The 19,649-nt window shown below is 41.0% G+C and overlaps 1 protein-coding gene across 1 annotated transcript; it reads left to right on the forward strand.

The window, feature by feature from the left end:
- The first annotated feature begins 16,091 nt into the window (after window positions 1-16,091).
- LOC148025658 (receptor-like serine/threonine-protein kinase At1g78530) lies at window positions 16,092-18,201 on the forward strand. The gene is made up of 2 exons (XM_087692125.1): window positions 16,092-16,980; window positions 17,401-18,201. The coding sequence occupies exons 1-2, from the start codon at window positions 16,137-16,139 to the stop codon at window positions 17,901-17,903; spliced, it is 1,347 nt and encodes a 448-aa protein (XP_087548251.1). The 5' UTR covers window positions 16,092-16,136; the 3' UTR covers window positions 17,904-18,201.
- The last annotated feature ends 1,448 nt before the right edge of the window (window positions 18,202-19,649 follow it).

Below are 19,649 nucleotides of genomic sequence, written 5' to 3' on the forward strand. Positions count from 1 at the left end.
CCTTGGCAGTCTAGTACTCACTTGTTGCTACCACTTACCCTTTTACAATGGCTCGTTATCCACTTAGGATCAATTCAATACACACGTGATTGATAGCCAAGTATTAGAGTTAGCAATAATCAATGAAAAAGAGTTAACATGATGTATTGGAAAGCAAATGGGAAGTAATTAGGCTATTGATTCCATGTGAGTAGCATGCATTCAATGAACCACCCTTCAATGTGGGCAATATGCATCCTTAATCTCTCCAACAAAAGAACTAAGCTCAACAAGTGGATTACAATGAGAGATTAATATTGAATTAACATATCTATTTAGTGCTTGAAGTAGATGGATGAAGCATGATTCCACAATGATTCAAGTTCTCCATTAAGTCAACTTGAGTAGTCAAAGAAGTCCAATGGGTACAGTCTTCAAGAGCTTGGTACTTCCTCTAATTGTGGGGACTCCTATGCTTGTTCCTAAGCTTTCTCTTTAGTAAATGAAAGCTTTTAGTGGAGCTTTCATGGCTGCCCATAAGAAATACATGCATCTAAGCTCCATGTCTTCAATTAGGGTAAGTGTGTCCAAGAATGGTTGAAGGAGTTCCTGAGAGTTGAGATTTCAAAGGTTGGGGAGCTTGAACTAAGCTTTAATGTGGCTTATCAAAATAGGTTATATTAGGGTTTGCATGTAACATGCCTGCTTCTCAATTCCCAGGATACGTCTTAGCAGCCCATTGAGAGATATATCTAGAAGACGCCGATCGGCACTCACAAGGAATGACACGGGGTTTGCCAACTAGGGTCTCTCGATTCTACCCCATAATGGAACTTATCCGACCATTCCCACTAGGATCGACCTGAATTTCGACTTGTCCTAACGTTTCTCGTTAACATTTCCTTTGAGAAAAGCTCTCGGCTAACCGAGACCAGCCTTCTGTAGGATAGACCCATTGGTCACATCCACCACGCTTCCCTCGGGGGTTGTTTTAGTTATCTAATTACCTATCACATTATGTTGACACATAAAAGCAGCTTCCTTAATTATCTCGTTAATCACAGGTTCCTTTATGTAATTTAGGGCACTGACATGAAGACAAGATAAAACAAGATCAAACACTTCCTTAACTTATCTTCAAAATAATGTTTGTCTCCTGCCCATATAGGAGAATTAAGTGTTCCTTTTTGCCTCTGCAAAAAAATCCTTCCATCTCCCGGCAATAAAACCCGAAGGTTTATCCTACCAAGATTCCACCTTGTAACTAGTATCAAGGCCTTGAGATCCCATCTCGAGTCACGTAGAACACTTGTCTAGGGCCCGGAGACATTGGGATTTATGGCCAAAGCCCCCACTAGCACCCAAGCGTCCTCTACGCCAAGTGATTTCCATGGAGAGACATCTCATGGTGGGTTCGGTCCACATTCCTGCCGCGAATTCATAACCCCCTTGGTTAGGGTTTGGCGGCTCGCAGGGGGTAGCGCCATCCTTCCTTAATTATCCCTTTAGGAAATCAACCGTAGCTAAAGCAACCAGCTTAATAATAATCACTAGGGAAAACATCCCTTTCGTTTCCATGGCAATCAGTCATCTCAAACCCGGCCATGAAATTATCAAACACTCCCCACTTGGGTTAACATCCAAAACCACATTAACAAATAGTTGAATGCACAACCTCTTGCTTCAAGGCATTGCAATCCCATTGCATGCATAATCAGAATTTTAACTGGATGTATCAAAACACTTGCTTAAGGGATTTACAACCTTTTCAAACTGCCAAGCATAACTTGGGTCAACAATCAATTTAGGGTTAGATCACCAGCTTCAATTAAGCTAGGAGCATATCCATTTGCGATAGTCTACGGCAAGATTGATAAAACAATTCGCAGGCAATTATACTTATTCCTAATGCATCGGATCTCATGAAGGTCCAGGTCTCTATCCATCGAAAACTATCATTTCATGTGTTTTTTTAAATCATGTTTGCGAAACGTGAATTCTAAATGACTATTGATGCACTAAACTGGGTTAAAAGCTATTATTTTATGTGAAGTAATGCGAAGGCCTTATCATTTTATGTGCATAAAAGCTATCATTTCATGCATATAATCTTATGTGAATTCCATACTCTACCGTTTCACGCATGCAACTTAGTGCTTAGAGTAAACAAAAACCCTAAGACTCATTCTTGTTCCATGCACGTCACCAACCCTTTCATCTCTTCCACGAGAAATAATATCTACTTAATTTTAAAACTTAGAACCTAGGTGTGGTTTCGTGTTTGTTGCATTGGTCGCTTCGCTCGCGTCCCCAGCATTACCGGTAGCTTTGGCACCTACGCTTCCTGCGACTTTCTTCTTGGGAGCCATTCGCCTCACGGAGATTGGACAGTCCGGACCTTAATGGTTTTCGGGACGACAGGTTCGGGTAGGAAAGATCTCTGGATGGGGTCCTTCGCCGAGGGGGGGTGGTTTGGGTGTGGCTCCTTGAAGTTACTCACCAACTCTCACTCCCTCTCCTTCTTTCTCTCTCTCTCTCTCTTCCTCTTCTTTTCTCTTATCCTCCTACTCTTTCTCTCTCTTCTCCTCTTCTTCTTCTTTACTCTTATTCTCCTACTCTCTCTCTCTCTCTCTCTCTTGTCAAGATTGTGGGAGAGAAGGAAGGAGTCTCACTTGTAGCTTTCTTGCTTGCACAATGGGAGAATACACACAGAGGTGGAGGCTGAAAAACAATTTTCCTCTTCTTAGTTGTGTAAGCCAAAAAGAACTCAAGTACAAGGAAATAGAACATCCCTATATATGGGTCTCAAACCAAACTCAACTAACTAAGGTGGCATACTAACTGAGCCACGAACTAGAGTAGATAAGGATAGCTATCATGTAGCTATTATTCATGGGCGGTGTACCAACCACATCTACAACTGACAAGTCGGTGACATAAATGCACAACGGTCACCCTGGCATATCACGAGTGGAGCTCGATATCTCAACACTCCCCCTCGAGCTCAATCCCAATTCCTGCACACCAAGCAGGTCTCTGAACTTGCGCAGCTTCTCTGCGCCCAATGCCTTCGTAAATATGTCAGCTACCTGATCCTCTGTGCTGACATAAACTAGATCAATAAGATCTAGTAAAACCCTCTCCCGCACATAGTGATAATGCACCTCAATGTGCTTTGTTCTAGCATGATAGACTGGGTTATTTGCCAAGGCTCATGTTGTCACAATAAATGACAACTAGCCCATCTGTAGGTTGATGCATATCATAAAGTAGCTTATGCAACCAAGCTACCTCACATGCAGCCATTGCTGCACCCCTGTACTCAGCCTCTGTGCTCGACAAGGCAACTGTAGGCTGTTTCTTGCTGCTCCAAGTGACTACAGCACTCCCAAAAGAGAACACATATCCACTGGTAGATCGTCTATCAGAAATACTACCAGCCCAATCAGCATCAGTGTATCCATGCAGCTGTATCTGAACCCCTGTCTCATAAAATAGTCCATACTGCAATGTGGACTTCACATACCTGAGTATGCGTCTAGCCTCATCCAAATGCGGTTTCCTTGGAGCTTGCATAAACTGACTTACCAATCCAACAGCATAGCTCAAATCTGGCCTGGTAATAGTCATATACATCAAACTTCCTACTATGCGTCTGTACATAGTAGGATCTTCCAGAAGCTCACCTGCATCTGCGCTCAGCTTCACATTCTGCTCCAAAGGAACTGAAATAGGCTTACAGCCTGTCATCCCATATTGGGACAGCATGTCCAATCCATACTGCCTCTACAAGAGCTGTATCCCACTTGGTGATCTAATCACCTCAATGTCCAAGAAATAACGCAGCTCTCCCAAATCCTTCATCTCAAACTTCTGCTTCAATAGCATTTTCACATGAAGGATATATTCATCACTGTCACCTGTCATAATCAAATCATCAACATAAATGACAAGTAGCATAATACATTTCTCTGTTTTTCTCACATAAAGTGAGAAGTCTGCCTTGGAAATCTGAAAGCCAATAGTGACAAGATATTGACCTGTCTTGTCAGACCATGCTCTAGGTGCTTGCTTCAAGCCATACAATGCTTTCTTCAACCTGCAAACTAACTCAGGATGAACAGCATGCACAGAACCTGGTGGCTGCTCCATATAGACCTCTTCTTGCAAATCACCATGCAAAAAGGCATTCTTTACATCCATCTGATGTAAAGGCCATCCCTTTGATGCAGCCATAGCAATGACTGCTCTTACGGTTGCCATCCTTGCAACCGGACTGAATGTTTCTTCATAGTCAATGCCATATGTTTGTGCATACCCCCTGACTACTAATCTTGCCTTGTATCTGTTCACAGAACCATCTGCATTGTGCTTCACCTTATAAGCCCACTTACAGCCAATTGCATTTTTACCTTTAGGCAAACATACCAACTCCCATGTAGAATTTGCTTCCAAGGCATCCATTTCTTCATCCATGGCTTTCTCCCATTTTTCTTTTCCCATGGCTTGCTCAAAAGAAGTGGGTTCTGGTTCCTGTATCACTTTGACCATATATGCATAGTGAATGGCTGTAAATCCATCATATTTCAGCCTATCCACAGGATACCTAGCTCTGGTAGACCTGTGCAAAATAGGTTCACTCCCAGGTGCTCTCAAAACATCCCTGGTCTTCCTTACTCCAGGTGTAACAATAGAAGGAATACCCAACTCATCATCAATGCTCTGTTTTGAGCCACTGGATTCACCATCCACATAAGAGTAACCTGCATTCACATCAAACATGGGCTGATCAACCTTCTCTTTTCCTTTTTGTAATACCTGCATACCACTATATGCATTGCTTTGAGAAGATTCTCCTGATCTCAATCTGCCTGTCCATGGCGAAGAATGTGAACCACTGTTAGAGGACGCTCCAGGTCCACTAATATTTTGTGACTGATGCTATGAATTCTGTGCAGCATTACCGTTTTGTGCATCTACATCATCAATCACATTTACTGGTTTATACCAGCTACTCATCTCATCAAAAACAACATCTCTGCTCACTATAAACTTACGAGTAGAAGGGTTATAGCATCTATACCCTTTTTGCTGCAGAGAGTAACCAATAAAGATGCACTTCTCAACTTTTGGATCCAACTTGGATCTCAACTCATCTGGCACATGTACATAGGCAATGCAACCAAAAATTTTCAAATGAGAAATATCTGGTTTCCTACCAGTATACCTCTCCTCTGGAGTCATCCCATGTATTGCTGCAGTGGGAGTCCTGTTCATTATATAGACTGTTGTAGCAATTGCTTCAGCCCAATAAAAATCTGGTAAGTCTTTTTCATTGAGCATGGCATGAGATACCTCTCCAATATGCATGTTTTTCCTTTCTGCAATTCCATTTTGTTGTGTGGTATGACTGCATGAATATTGCTGCTTTATGCCATGCTCCTGCAGGAACCTTGCAAACTCATTTGAGAGGTACTCTCCCCCTCCATCTAACCTTAGGCATTTTATTTGCATGCATGTTTCTTTTTCAACCATGGCTTTAAGAGTTTTGAAATGCCCAAAAACTTCACTTTTCTTTTTCATGAAATACACCCAAACTTTTCTGCTATAGTCATCAATAAAAGTGACAAAATAATGATAGCCTCCAAGAGATGCAGCTTTAGTAGTCCACACATCAGAGTGGATTAATTTCAATGGCTTCTCACTCTCTTGAACATGTCTAGGAAATGGTTTCCTTGCCTGTTTTTCAAATTGACAGGCTTCACATACCTTATGCATTTCTGCAACCTTGAATTTAGGCAATCCTGCAACAATATTGTGGGCCTGCATTGATTTAAGTCGTTGTACATTAACATGACCAATGCGTTTATGCCAGATATCAATATCTGCAACTACACCGGTCCCATATGCAAACATTGCTGCACTCAATTCAGGCATGTCTGCATCCAACGTAAACATTCTGCCCTTCTTCTTTCCTTTTGCTATCAAGTGACCTTTATTTTTCATATCTTCAACAAAGCATCCATGAGGATTAAATCTGACTTGCAAGCCCTGCTCAACCATTTGACCAACAGAAACCAGATTCTTGGTGATATTCGGGACATGAAATACATCGGACAGGTATTTCTTTTTCCCATCCTACATAGACAAAGAAATTTTTCCAATCTGCACAATAGGATGTGCAGTATCATCGCCAGTCTCCACGAATCCTGGTTTTTTCATTTTCCTTGCATCCTCCATCCATTCTGCATGACCTATCAAGTGGTTTGATGCACCTAAGTCAACATACCACACATCGTTGCTTTCTTCTGTACTTGTCACAGAATTGTTCATGTGTTGCACCATAAACAAATGCTCATTTCTGTCATCACCCTGTCTACTAGAAGATGCATAATTCCCTTGTTGCAATTTCCCATTCATGATGTCATTCTGCTTTTTATAGTAGTCTTTAGCCATATGACCCATTTTACCACAGTAGTAGCATTCAACATTGCTGTTTGCATTTTGGCCTCTTTGCCATCCACCACGACCTCTTTGGCTCCCCCTGCCTCTAGAGTTACCACGTCCTCCTCCATAGGACTGGTTTTCTTGAGTTTGCTGCATATTCTAATTTTTGCCACGGCCTCCAAATCGGCCTCCTCTACCTCTACCTCTATCTCTACCTCTTCCAGCATTTGAGTAGAAGACAATTTCTTTTGAAGTTCCTCCTGAAGAAGATGCACCACCATTTCTCTGCTCCTCAGAAATTAGAAGAGCAATCAACTCCTCAAAATCAGGAAATCTTTCACGAACTGAAATGGATGTCCGAAATTGTGCATAATCCTTTCTTAGACCATTCAAGGTCACAGAAACTAAATCATTATCTTCCACTGGCAACCCAATGGAAGCAAGTGCATCTGCAATCTTCTTCACCTTCATGTGGTAGTCATTGATGCTCATACTTTCTCTTTGCACATTATGCAACTCTTGCTTGAGCTACATTTTCCTGGCTTGCGTATTTGTGATATACATTTTTGACAAAGTATCCCATGCCTCCTTTGGCATGCTTGCATCCTGAATATGCACAATCATAGAGTCTGAAATACTGATAGACAGCCAGTACATAACTTTCCTGGCTCTCTCATGCCATGCTTTGAATGCCTGCATTTGCTGTTGATTGGGAACATCAGGAAGAACTGGTTCTTCTTCATTTCCTGCAACAAATTCCCAATATCCTTTTCCCATAAGGAAATTCATCATTCTAAACTTCCATGCTTGGAAGTTGTTCTTGTCAAGCTTTTTAGTGACAATCTGTGAAAGAGAATCAGACGCCATTATAGAACACTGCAAAAAATTCTGTCACTGCAAAGAACACAGCTTCAGCCTCACAAGGGCAAATTTGCAAAACTAGCGAAAGTGGTATTTGACCACACAGTCACTTCCTAGTGACGATTTTGTATATACAGGAACCAAGGATGATTCTGTAACTCCCAATGTCTCTGCACACAAGCATACGATGCAATATCTGTGGTAACTTTTCACCGACCTGTAGAACAATGGTCGCACAGCATAAAACAGGGCTTTTTCCTGAGTGCGTGCAGAAAACTTCCGCCTCCAAAACAGGCCCCGAAATGGCCTCAAATCAAAAAAACAGGGTCGCCACGGGCTAAACCCCCTCCCGCAACATATACTACCCTCTTGCTTCACCGCAAAGGGCGTCTCAAACTGAGACAATGCACTCTTGCAATTTCCGACTGTGCTGCCTGCAGAGATCTGCTCCCAAAACAGAAAATGAAAGCAACACTGCTCCTCTTACCAGAACACCGCAAGCTTGGCTTGCTTTCTTGAGCTCCTTACCACAAACAAGGCTCTGATACCATGTCAAGATTGTGCGAGAGAAGGAAGGAGTCTCACTTGTAGCTTTCTTGCTTGCACAATGGGGGAATACACATAGAGGTGGAGGCTGAAAAACAGTTTTCCTCTTCTTAGTTGTATAAGCAAAAAAGAACTCAAGTACAAGGAAATAGAACATCCCTATATATGGGTCTCAAACCAAACTCAACTAACTAAGGTGGCATACTAACTGAGCCACGAACTAGAGTATCTCAACATATCTCTCTCTTCTTCTTCTTTTCTACCTCTCCCACTTCTTTTCTCCTTCTTCTCCTTCCCTCTCTCCTCTTTCCCTTCTCTCTCTCCTTTCCTTTTTCTCTCCCTCTTCTCTTCCCCGTCTACCTATTTTTCTCCTCTTCTCCTTTTTCTCTTCCTCTCCTCTTCCTCTTCTTCTTCTTCTTCTACCTCTCTCCTTCTCCTTCTTCTTCACCTCTCCTCTCTTCTACCCCTCTTTTTTCTCCTTCTTCCATTTCTCTCTCTCCTTCTCTTCCCTCCTTCTCCTTCTCTCCCTCTTCTTCTCTTCTCTCTCCCACTCCTTTTCTTCTCTTCTTCTCCCACTCTCTCTCCTCCTCTTCTTCTTCCTCTCTTTCTCTTCACCTACTCTCTCTCTCTCTCTCCTTCTCTTCTTATCTCTCTCTCCTCTTTCTCTTCTTTTTCTTTTCTCTTTGTCTCCTACACACACTCTCTCTCCTCTTCTCCTCTTCTTCTTCTTCCACTACTTCTCTCTTCTCTCCTTCTACCCCTTCTTCTTCCTCTTCTACTTGTCTCTCTCCTTCCCTCTCTCTCCCTCTTTCTTTCCTTCTCTCTTTCTCTTCTTCTCTTCTTCCCTCTCTCTCCCTCCTTCCCCTTCTCTCCTTCTCCTTCTCTCCCTCTTCTTCACTTCTTCTCTTCTCCCTCCCTCTCCTCTTCCTTCTTCTCTTCTCCTTCTTTTCTTCTCCTTCTCTTCTTCTTCTCTCTCTCCCTCCTCTTCTACCTCTTCTCCTTCTCCTTCTTCCTTCTTCACACTGTCCATGGGGGAAAAGGGCGTCGCTGTCAACGAATGGGAGGGGGTACTCTTTCTGATGGAAGCCCATGGGGGCCGTGATCACCAGGGCGGACGGAGGGCGCATGTCTCTGACGAGGGGTACTCTTTTCGATGGAAGCCCAGGGGGGGACTCTTTCCGATGGAAGCCCAGGGGGCCGTGATCACCAGGGCGGAGGGAGGGCGCCTGTCTCTTATGGGGAGGACTGTGCCTTCCGGCCAGCAAGGGGAAGGGCTTTATAATGTGTGGGAGGGGGGAAGGGAGCGGTTGTTTGCCACCAACTGGGGGGCTGCATGTCCCCCATCTCCAGCTCACTCCCTCTCTCTCTCTCTCTCCCCGCCATGCTCACGGCAGGGGGGGAGAGAGGGAGGGGAAAAAATTTAGAAATTTTTAGAAAAATCAAAAAGGGGAGGTGAGTTCCTATGGGAGAAGCCACAGGATCACAGGGGGGGAATGTTACATCCTCTCCCCCTTAGAGGAATTGAGATATCCTCATCTCGAGAGAAACTGGGGGAGACAAGCACAATTGGGGCTTATAGACAAGCACAATTGGGCCCACCACGCTTCCGCTACGCTACTTTGATTACTCAAATTCTCAACTTAAAATAACAACTTGCCACAACTCATGGGATTCAATAGGATTTATTCCAAGCAATACTTATTACCTCAAAAAGATCTTCCCAGGATATCTAGTCATCCTCAAAGGTTACAATAGGCTCTAGGCCTTCATCATCATGTGATTCATAATATAAGCCAAAAGTAGAGTTTAGACAGCTTCGTTTGACCGCACATTCCTGATTCTCAGGGTCCAACTCAGGACAATCTATTTGGATGTGTCCTAGTTCATTGCAGTGGAGACATCGGCGGTTGGGGCATCTCTTACGGATGTGTCCTATCTCTCCGCACTTATGGCACCTCTTGTCTTGATCCCATGAGTCATCTTCATCATAGTTGCCTAATCTAAGTTCTTGGACAATTGGATTTGCTCGGAGTAATGCATCTTGCAAGTCCGTTGGGCGCATTGATTCCAATCGAGTGTTTATGGGTGGATTCAACCAAGCATAGAACTTTGACACATGTTATATCATATCCATTGGGGGTGCATACTTTAGGAGTGAAACGAACTTTGAATAATATGCTTCAAGGGATAATCCTAGCTACTTCAAGTCATAGAATTTATTCATCTTTTGTGTGCGGTAGGCAGGTGGTAGATACCTCCCTCGCACAGTTTCCTTAAGCTTATTCCAAGTGACTGTCCCCTCCGAGATCACTTGGTCTCTGCACCACTATTTCCGCCAAAGTCTTGCTTCACCTATAAGCTTAAGTTTGGCGAGCATGGCTTGGTTAGCAAATGCAGTTCCTGCTGCCTCAAAATAGTCCTCCTTGGACTCAATCCAGATCTCGGCGTCAGCTTGAACAGTCCTTCCCTTGCCATTAGACTCGGGTGGCTTAATTTGCTTAAGAAGGAACTTCTTCTCTTGCATGTCAGCATTCGTGGGTGTAGAAGGTGCCTGACAATCCAGCCATATCACTTAGATTATTTCTGTTTAGGATATGTCTATGAATCGAACATTAATCAATCATGTATCATTAAGAAGTTTTTGCTCTGATACCAACTATAACGTGCACGCTCCTCAATTCACGGGACACGTATTAGCAGCCCATCGAGAGATATATCTAGAAGATGCCGCCCGACACTCCCAAGGAATGACATGGGGTTTGCCAACTAGGGTCTCTCGAGTCTACCCTGCAATAGGACTTATCCGGCCGTTCCCATTAGGATCGACCTGAAGTTTGCCTTTTCCTAACATTTCTCGTTAACATTTCCTTTGAGGAAAGCTCTCGGCTAATCGAGACCACCCTTCTGTAGGATAGACCCATTGGTCACATCCACCACGCTTTCCTCAGGGGTTGTTTTAGTTATCTAATTACCTACCACATTATGTTGACACATAAAATCAGCTTCCTTAATTATCCCATTAATCACAGGTTCCTTTACGTAATTTAGGGCACTGACACGAAGACAAGATAAAACAAGATCAAACACTTTCTTAACTTATCTTCAGAATAATTTTTGTCTCTTGCCCATACAGGAGAATTAAGTGTTCATTTTTGCCTCCGTAGCAAAATCCTTCCGTCTCTCCCGGCAATAAAACCCGAAGGTTTATCCTACGAAGATTCCACCTTGTAACTAGTATCAAGGCCTCGAGATTACCAAGATTTTGCCTTGTAACTAGTATCAAGGCCTCGAGATGAGATCTCGAGGCCTTGATACTAGTTACAAGGCAAAATCTTGGTAGGATAAACCTTTGGGTTTTATTGTTGGGAGATGGAAGGATTTTTCTGCGGAGGAACACTTAATTCTCCTGTATGGATAGGAGACAAACATTATTCTGAAGATAAGTTAAGTGTTTGATCTTGTTTTATCTTGTCTTCGTGTCAGTGCCCTAAATTACGTAAAGGAACCTATGATTAATGGGATAATTAAGGAAGCTGCTTTTATGTGTCAACATAATGTTGTAGGTAATTAGATAACTAAAACAACCCCCGAGGGAATCCTGGTGGATGTGACCAATGGGTCTATCCTACGAAAGGGTGGTCTCAGTTAGTCGAGAGCTTTCCTCAAAGAAAATGTTAACGAGAAACGTTAGGAAAAGTCGATCCTAGTGGGAACGGCCAGATAAGTTCCGTTGCGGGGCAAACTCGAGAGACCCTAGTTAGCAAACCCTGTGTCATTCCTTGGGAGTGCTGGGCGGCGTCTTCTAGATATATCTCTCGATGGGCTGCTAAGACGTGTCCCGCGAATTGAGGAGCAAGCACATTACAGGTTTGCATGACTCAAAGGGGGGGTCAGCAAAACGGGAAGTAGATGTACAATCATGGTGGAATGGACCTCAAATATGAGAGCTTCAAAAGCAAGGAAGCAATAACCAAGAAGGGTTTAGCTAAGGGGGAGCTGGAAGAGAACAGCCCCAAGAAGCATGAAATCTATCAAAAATTGTGAACTTGGAAGCCATACAAGGATGCTACTAGCTAGCACTCTATTCAATCTCAAGCTAGGGATGCCAAGGGCCAAGTGCAGGTGATGGCTGATGTTGTTGAGAGGTGGGAGTGAATATCTTAAAGGTTCTTGGGCCTGAAATCCATGATAGCTTATAAGGGAATAAAGATAAAAGGGCTGGAGCAAAAAGTAACTGGGATTTTTGCCCTCCTCTAACTTTTAAGCCTCCAACTTTGTCTTAGAACCCCTAAAAGTTGCATGAAAAAGAGTGGAAACTTGCTAAGTTAACCATTGTACCTCCAAATATGTAAGAGGGTACATCAATAGCTCATGCTTGCTTCAAGAAAGATATCACTAACTATAGTCCTCTTGTTGCATATATATTTGTTGCTTGAGTAACTAGGGTTTTAATATTTGAAAAGGGAACTAGATAGAAAAAGAGAAAAGGAAAAAAATACCAAGGCTTGAAGCTTCAATACCACTTGTAATGAATGAGGCTGAGAGGAGAGAGGAGAATGAGTAAAAGAGAGAGAAAGAGAGAAAGAAGAAGAGAGAGAAAGACTAGAAGAGGAGAGAAAAAATAAGAAAAGGGAGAGGAGGACTCCTAGAGACTCTGATTCCGCACTAGGATTCACATAAATATCTTGGTCCCAACATAGTGATAGAATAATGGGAAGAGATAATATGATCTCTTTTACTTTTTGAAGTTGTTGTTTACTCTCTTCATTCCAAGCAAGTATTCCTGCATTAGCAAGTCGATACAAGGCCAATACCAATTGTGCTAATAGATGAATAAATCGACTTAGGTACCTAACCTTCTGGATGAAAGAAGTTAGCTCCTTAATTGAGGTAGGAGCACATAGTAGGTACCCAACTTTCTGGATGAAAGAAGTTAGCTCCTTAATTGAGGTAAGAGCCCATAGTATCAAGAGAGCACAAACTTTATTCGAGTCAATTTCAATTCCATTTTCTAATATCACATGGCCTAGTAAGACCACCTTTCTTTTTCCAATGTGACATTTATCTATGTTGAGTTGTCTACCCATTTGTGCTAGTGTACTTAGCCCTTCATCCACTCTTGTTGTGAAGCGAAACACGTGGCAAACATGCTGCAATTGCTATAGAAAATTCTATGCTCTAAATCTTGACATTTTGACATCACCATCGCGTTCGGATCATGCCAAAACCCCCAAAACGACTCTTGAAGCTTTGAATTATGATTCGAATGAGGATATAATATCATATATTATACTTAAGATAACTAATTATAATTATAAAATTTACACTTGGACTTATGTTAACGCCTAGTGCTACCCAAAGCCACCGCTACCTGATCTACACATCAACTGAAGCATTCACAATTGTTAGAAAATAATAAGATAAAACCCACAAAAGTGAATACCTAGCAGTCTTCAATTATAAAATAATTAAATCGGTTGGAACTCTGTCATAATCTTAATTTATTACGAGCGCACTCTAGACTCATAAACATCCATTAATTTAAATATGTATTTTGCGGAATCACCCACACGCATATTAAATTAGCATGACACCCGAAAAGGATAGACGTCCCCATCAACTTCTCGCACAAGGAATCCACCTTGTGTACGAGCCCCAGAAAATACATATAATTTTATGGAATCCACTGTAAAACCTCACGAAATCCACCGTGGAATATGCCTGTAGTTTTACAAAATCTATTGAAAAACCTCACAGAATCCACCGTAGAATATGCCTCTTGGTATCATACCCCCGGGGGCTGGGATAGCAATTGTCTACAATTGCTATTAGCTGCTCAATGTGGAGCTAACAGTGTAGGGTGTAAGCACTAAGGGCACGAGCGGTTATCCGTTGCACATCTTCAACTCAACCAAGTATCTAGTATAGGACAATGAATCAATCGGAGTCTAATTATTAGCAAACAATTGATTCTAATAAGATTAAAAACTAGTATTAGTACCATAAATGTCTTTCATGGGAGTAAGAGAGTCAAAAGATAAGACAGAAATATTATGAATGCTAGGTCTTATACTCATAGCATCAACAATAACAAATAAAATGATTATTCTAATTTAGTAATAATTAAAAATTTAACTAAGAATTCTAGAAAAAAAAGAAGTAAAAGACTTACCTATCTTACCTTGATTGGAGAGCTCTATCTTTACTAGAAACCGTGAATTTGCAACAGAATTAAGAAGTTGAAGAATTTTTCAAAGTACTTTTAAGAAAAATTTGTTAGTCTCAATGTTTATCAAATCAAAAGATAACAACATTAAATGCATATTATAATTGTCAAAAATTAGAGTAAGAATCATATTGAAGGCCTACTTTGAATAAAAACAACTTATATCTTCTTGTGAATCAAGTTAGTCTATAACTAGAGAGTTGGAGCTTATAAGGAATTTTACAAAACATTTACTTACGACTAAGACTAAAATTAAAAAAAAAACATATTAAAGATAAGGATAAAGTTGGATAAAATACTAGTCTCTTGGTTAAAAATAGTAATATTCGAGTTTTATGGCATATTTAGATATGATTATCTTTGAATATATGCATATTTAGACAAAACCATATCTAATATAAGTTTTAGATCTTTGTACAAGCTTAAAATTTTCCTATTGGGAGTATACTCAAATTTCAAATGGATTAAAAGCTATCCTAATAAGAATTTAGATGTTTGTATAGGTTGAAATTTATAAATGTTATTAAGTATGGGTTAAGTGTGAGACCTACTTTCAAGATAAATAACTTTCTTTGTAAATAGAATCAGGTCATGATGATAATTAGAGAGTTGTACACAACAAAAATATACATAATTCATGTCCCTATGATAGACTACCAAATCTGAAGGTAAGGTCATAAAAAATAGGGCTCAAAGTTGGCTACTACACAATTTTTTGCATACTGTTATGAAATTTGCATTCAGGGTTACTTTAGGACTCAAATAACTCGCTAAATATTTAGAATTTGTAAAATATGTGTCTAATAACAATTGTAGATCTTTCTAAGGGCTAAAACTTTTGTTTTTACACCATCCTCAAAATATGAACCAATAAAAAGTTACATTACCTAAAAAATAGTTGTTCGAGAGGATTTTTATGGTGAAGCATATGCAATAGCTAGACGACTTTCAAGTGCTCTTCTATATAGCTTGTTGAATAAAGACTTAATATGCTTAAACTTGAAACTTTTATAAAATAAAACAAAGCTATGATTTACTATGAAATAAACTTCAAAAGCTTTTTGGCTATAACATCATATTTGCATAGCCAAGTCTATGTTATAATTCAAATTCAGAGAAAAATAAATTGGATCAATTCGAGTTAATCAACTGTGAATATAAGGTTGTCCCAAACATGAAAAATGCAGCTGTATTATTCTTTTTTAGTGATTTGTCTTGTAAATTGCGATTATTCCACAGCGTTGCCTTTATACATTGATATTATACAATTGAAAACTTGGAACGTATAAGCCAAGCTTTGATACCAATGTTGCGAAGCGGAACACGTGACAAATATGCTACAGTTATTGCAGAAAATTATATGCTCTGAATCTTGATGTTTTGACATCACCATCGCCTCCAAAGCATGCCAAAATCTCCAAAATAACTCTTGAAGCTCTGAATTCCGATTCCAGATGAGAGAGCAACGAAAAAACTCGGTTTTCACCATCTTCTCATGTTTTGAGCGCGCTCTTATTGCTTTTGTAAAGAAAGCTAGAAAAGCCTTCTAAACTTAACCACAATAAAAAAATAGCATGGTATTCTATAAAGAAAACTTATTTCAATAAAAATATATCTTAAATCTCATATTTTAAAATAATTTATATTAAAAATAAATAAATTAATAATACTAAAGATAATGATCTAATTATTATTTAAAAAAATTAAACTTATAACTTACAAATAAAATAAGAATTTTAATAATATAATATCATATAAAAATAAATTTCAAAAATTTCAAAATAATACGATTTTAAACAAAGCGTTAAAAATTCAAAGTTAGAGGTTTTTTTATCTACTATAAAGATATTTTTCACGGAGGAACGCCCTTATATAAATTGCTAAGGTTGCGTGTTGCCAAGGAAGTCGAGTGAATCGAAGTCAATAAAAGATTCAAAAAGTCTTCGAGAGGAGGGGACCTAGTCCACTGGCGAGGTACCACTGTGATAAGACTCGGGCTGGGTGGGAGAGGGGCTGCACTGTATAGCTGGTATTCCACTGTGACAAGACTCTGGCTGGGTGGGAGAGGGGCTGTAATATGGCAGATTGGATAGGCTCATATTCCGTCGTCATGATTTTATTCATAGTCTTCTTGTCGCCCTTGTTAGTATTCCCTCGAGAATTAGCAGCTGCTTCCGATCATAATTCTAATGACGACACCAGTAGGGAAGTAGCTCTCGCGACTGATGCAGTCGCCGTCTTATGTGTCCTTGCTCTTCTGTGTGTTTGTGTTGCCTGGTGCTGCGCAAAGAAAACAGGAAGAGCCGCAAGCGTGCGTGACTTGCCATTCGCAGATGTTTATATCAAAGCCTGGACAGCCACAGAGTTGAGAGCAGCAACAAATGGATTCGATGCAGCCAATATAATCGGCTCTGGAAGTGGCAGTGTGTGCTTCAAGGGGATGTGGGAGAAGGTCAATTGCAATCAGAGGCTTAATATAGCCATTAAGACACTCGATATCAATGGGGATGATGGTGAAGCAAGGAGGAGGTTCCAGACAGAGATAAAGACTGTGTGTAAGTTGAGGCATAGGAATCTGGTGAAGGTGTTGGGGTACTCCGTGGATGAGGTAATGATTGCTTTGGTGATGGAATACATGGAAAAAGGCAGCCTGGAAGATCACCTGCATGGTAAGAGGCTCAGCTATGGCCTGAGTTGGGATCAGAGACTGAATGTGGCTATGGATGTGGCCGAAGGATTGGTGTACTTGCATCACGAATGCGTCCAACCTATCATTCACTGTGATTTAAAGCCAAGAAACATCCTGCTTGGATCTGACATGGTTGCGAAGATCTCGGATTTTGGCATTGCAAAGCTCCTGGAAGGAAAGGCTGGCTTGACCATCACCAATTTTAGGGGAACTTTTGGCTATGTAGCACCAGGTGGGTAAGCTGTTTTTCTTCTTTCATTTTCCCCCGAGTTATCATTTTGGGTTGTATGACAAGAAGTTTTAGACATATTTCCATGCGGGAAAAGGGGTTTCTTTCCTTTGTTTCTCCCCTTACTATTTAGTATCACGAGCTGTTGCAGTTCAGAATACGGGAATTTAACATCATGAGCTTCTCCATGGGATGGATGCATCATGCATACCCAGCTTGGTGCGGCTCGTGCAAGGGGCTACTGCTTCCCTTGTAAAAGCTCATGGTGTTGTTGTAATTCACGATGTGAGAATTTGTCTAAAACTTCTTGTGAATGGCAAACCCACGATTTCTTACACAGACGCATCTGGATTCTATAGCCTATACGATGTCACACAATCCTCTTATCACTTCCACTGATCCCACGCGTGTCTGCAATGGCAGAGTATGCAGGAGGATACCACATATCCACGAAGGCGGATGTATACAGCTACGGTGTGCTGTTGATGGAGCTAGTGACAGGCCTGGGGCCGATGAGTGAGGAAGTGCTGGAGAGAGGGACGAGCTTACCGGAGTGGGTGGAAGGGCTGGTCCTATCAGGCAGGGCAAGCAAGGCCTTAATGAACGCGCCAGCTTATAATGATATCTACACCCTGGAATTAGCACTGGCAGCATTGAACAGTAGTAGCACGTCTGCAACCAGCAGCATCATCGTCGACAGTAACAAGGTTGGCGTCCTCAAAAGTAATGGAGCGCGGATTAGATCGGAGGCCGAGAGGCTGCTGCGCATCGCCGTCAGCTGCACCCGCCCGTCGCCCAAAGACAGACCCACCATGAAGGTTGTGAAGAACCTTCTCTTGAAGCTCAAAGACCACAGGCTAGATCATGGCATGGATGATGGCACCATGAATTTTTCTCACAGAGCTGGATATGCGGATCTTCTTTGAAGGGGAACAACAACCTAGCTTGATATGTGCAACCAGGAATAACGCCTAATATTTGAAGGTTGCAATGCTGTTGAAAGAAGGCTTTGCCTTTTTAGAGAAGGGTGAAATATATTCCCCTTCAAATGAACGGTAGTAAATTTCGAAAAATAGTTAGGCTACACGGGTCAATAAAGCGACGCCCTATAAAAAGTTATTTAGCATTAAGATATAATTTTTTCAAAACTACAAATGTGCTTAATGTGAGTCAAACAATCGAAGCATGTATTTTTTAAAAAAAAATTGAATATTGTAACATTTTACTGACCCTTCATTACTCTTTCGTCTTTACTATTAGTTAAGGGGAGGTGGGGGTGGGTGCCACGTGGCAGCCCCCAATCTCCCCACAAAGAAACGCGGGGGCGGGTGCCACGCGTCCAGCACCTGCCCTCGCCGCGAAAATCGCCATTTAAAAAATTGATTAGTAAGTTAGCAGGTTTGTTTACTAGCTGATTTCTAGCCATGAATTCTAGTTGATTTAAAGAGAGAGAGAGAGAGAGAGAGAGAAAGAGAGAGAAAGAGAGAGAAGAATGAGTGAGAAAACACGAGGGGTGGGAGAGAAACAAAAAGAGGGTTTGTCGCGAAGAGGAGACGAAGAATCCATCCTCCTCTTAGTTTGTTCTTGTTCTTTCTTCATAAAACCAAGAGAGAGGGAGAAGAACAACCCATCCTCCTCTTGGTTTGTTCCTACAAAGACAAGTGGCTGAAAATAAAATGAAACTCATTCAAGTGAGTGGACATGGAAATCCCCTCCTTCATACAAAGATCCATGAGTTGCTTCAGCCACCAATAAATCTGAGAGACAGGGCTCTGCTTATCATAGACATCGCAAAACTACATTAACCTATTATCCATTTCAAGTCTAGGACACAAAGAAGTCAAGTGAGATGGTATGCTTCTCAATTGATGGGATAAATCATATGAAATGAGAGCTAGAGGAGGCCCAAGAGACATAGACACCATGTAAAATAAAGGGAAGATTGTGAATGGAAAGGGTGCTACTGCAATAAGGAGGATGGAAGCTTCATTGAGAATAAGGAACCACATAGATTTGCAGGGAGCTTTGTTGGGGAAGTTGCTAAGATCAAAGCCTAAGCTTCCCACATAGATTCATAGGAGTATAGAAGCATAATTTGACAACCCTTAAAGATCCTTTTGAGATGTCAACTTACCCTTCATCACCTTAGATAGAGGTTTGGTTTAAGACCTTTTACTACTGGCAAGTCGAGATGGATAAAAACTTTGCATGATGGGAAACAAGTGATAAGTATATCAATAGGCTTGCCTTTGATTCAAGTAAATGTTATTGCAAGCTATTTGTAATTGTAAGTTGAAAGAGTATTTGGAATTTTAAGTTTAGCAATAAAGAAGTTAAATGATGACATATGTATATGAGTGGTCAGTCCAACGACAAAATATGGTACTCGTGTCAATTTGTGTTGCTAGTATATTCATCTATATGTGGTCTGTGATAGATTGATATCATGTTGTTAGTTATAATACTAGTTGTATTGCATTGTATGCTATAAACATGTTGACAATCCCTTGTAGGGAGATTTGTTGGGGGAGTTGCTAAGACCAAAGCCTAAGCTTCCTACATAGATTTGGAGGAGTATAGAAGCATAATTTGACAACCCTTTAAGATCCTTTTCAAATGCCAACTTACCCTTCATTAGATAGAGGTTTTGTTTAAGACCTTTTACTACTATT

This window comes from Lygodium microphyllum, chromosome 14, assembly GCF_053477565.2.
Source record: "Lygodium microphyllum isolate KBCC chromosome 14, Lygodium_microphyllum_v1.1.10, whole genome shotgun sequence".
NCBI lineage: Eukaryota > Viridiplantae > Streptophyta > Polypodiopsida > Schizaeales > Lygodiaceae > Lygodium > Lygodium microphyllum.

Coding starts and splice junctions, on each gene's coding strand:
- LOC148025658 (XM_087692125.1), top strand. CDS start 16,137: ATGGCAGATTGGATAGGCTCATATTCCGTCGTCATGATTTTATTCATA. Junction 16,981..17,400: donor TTTTGGCTATGTAGCACCAG/GTGGGTAAGCTG, acceptor CTGCAATGGCAG/AGTATGCAGGAGGATACCAC.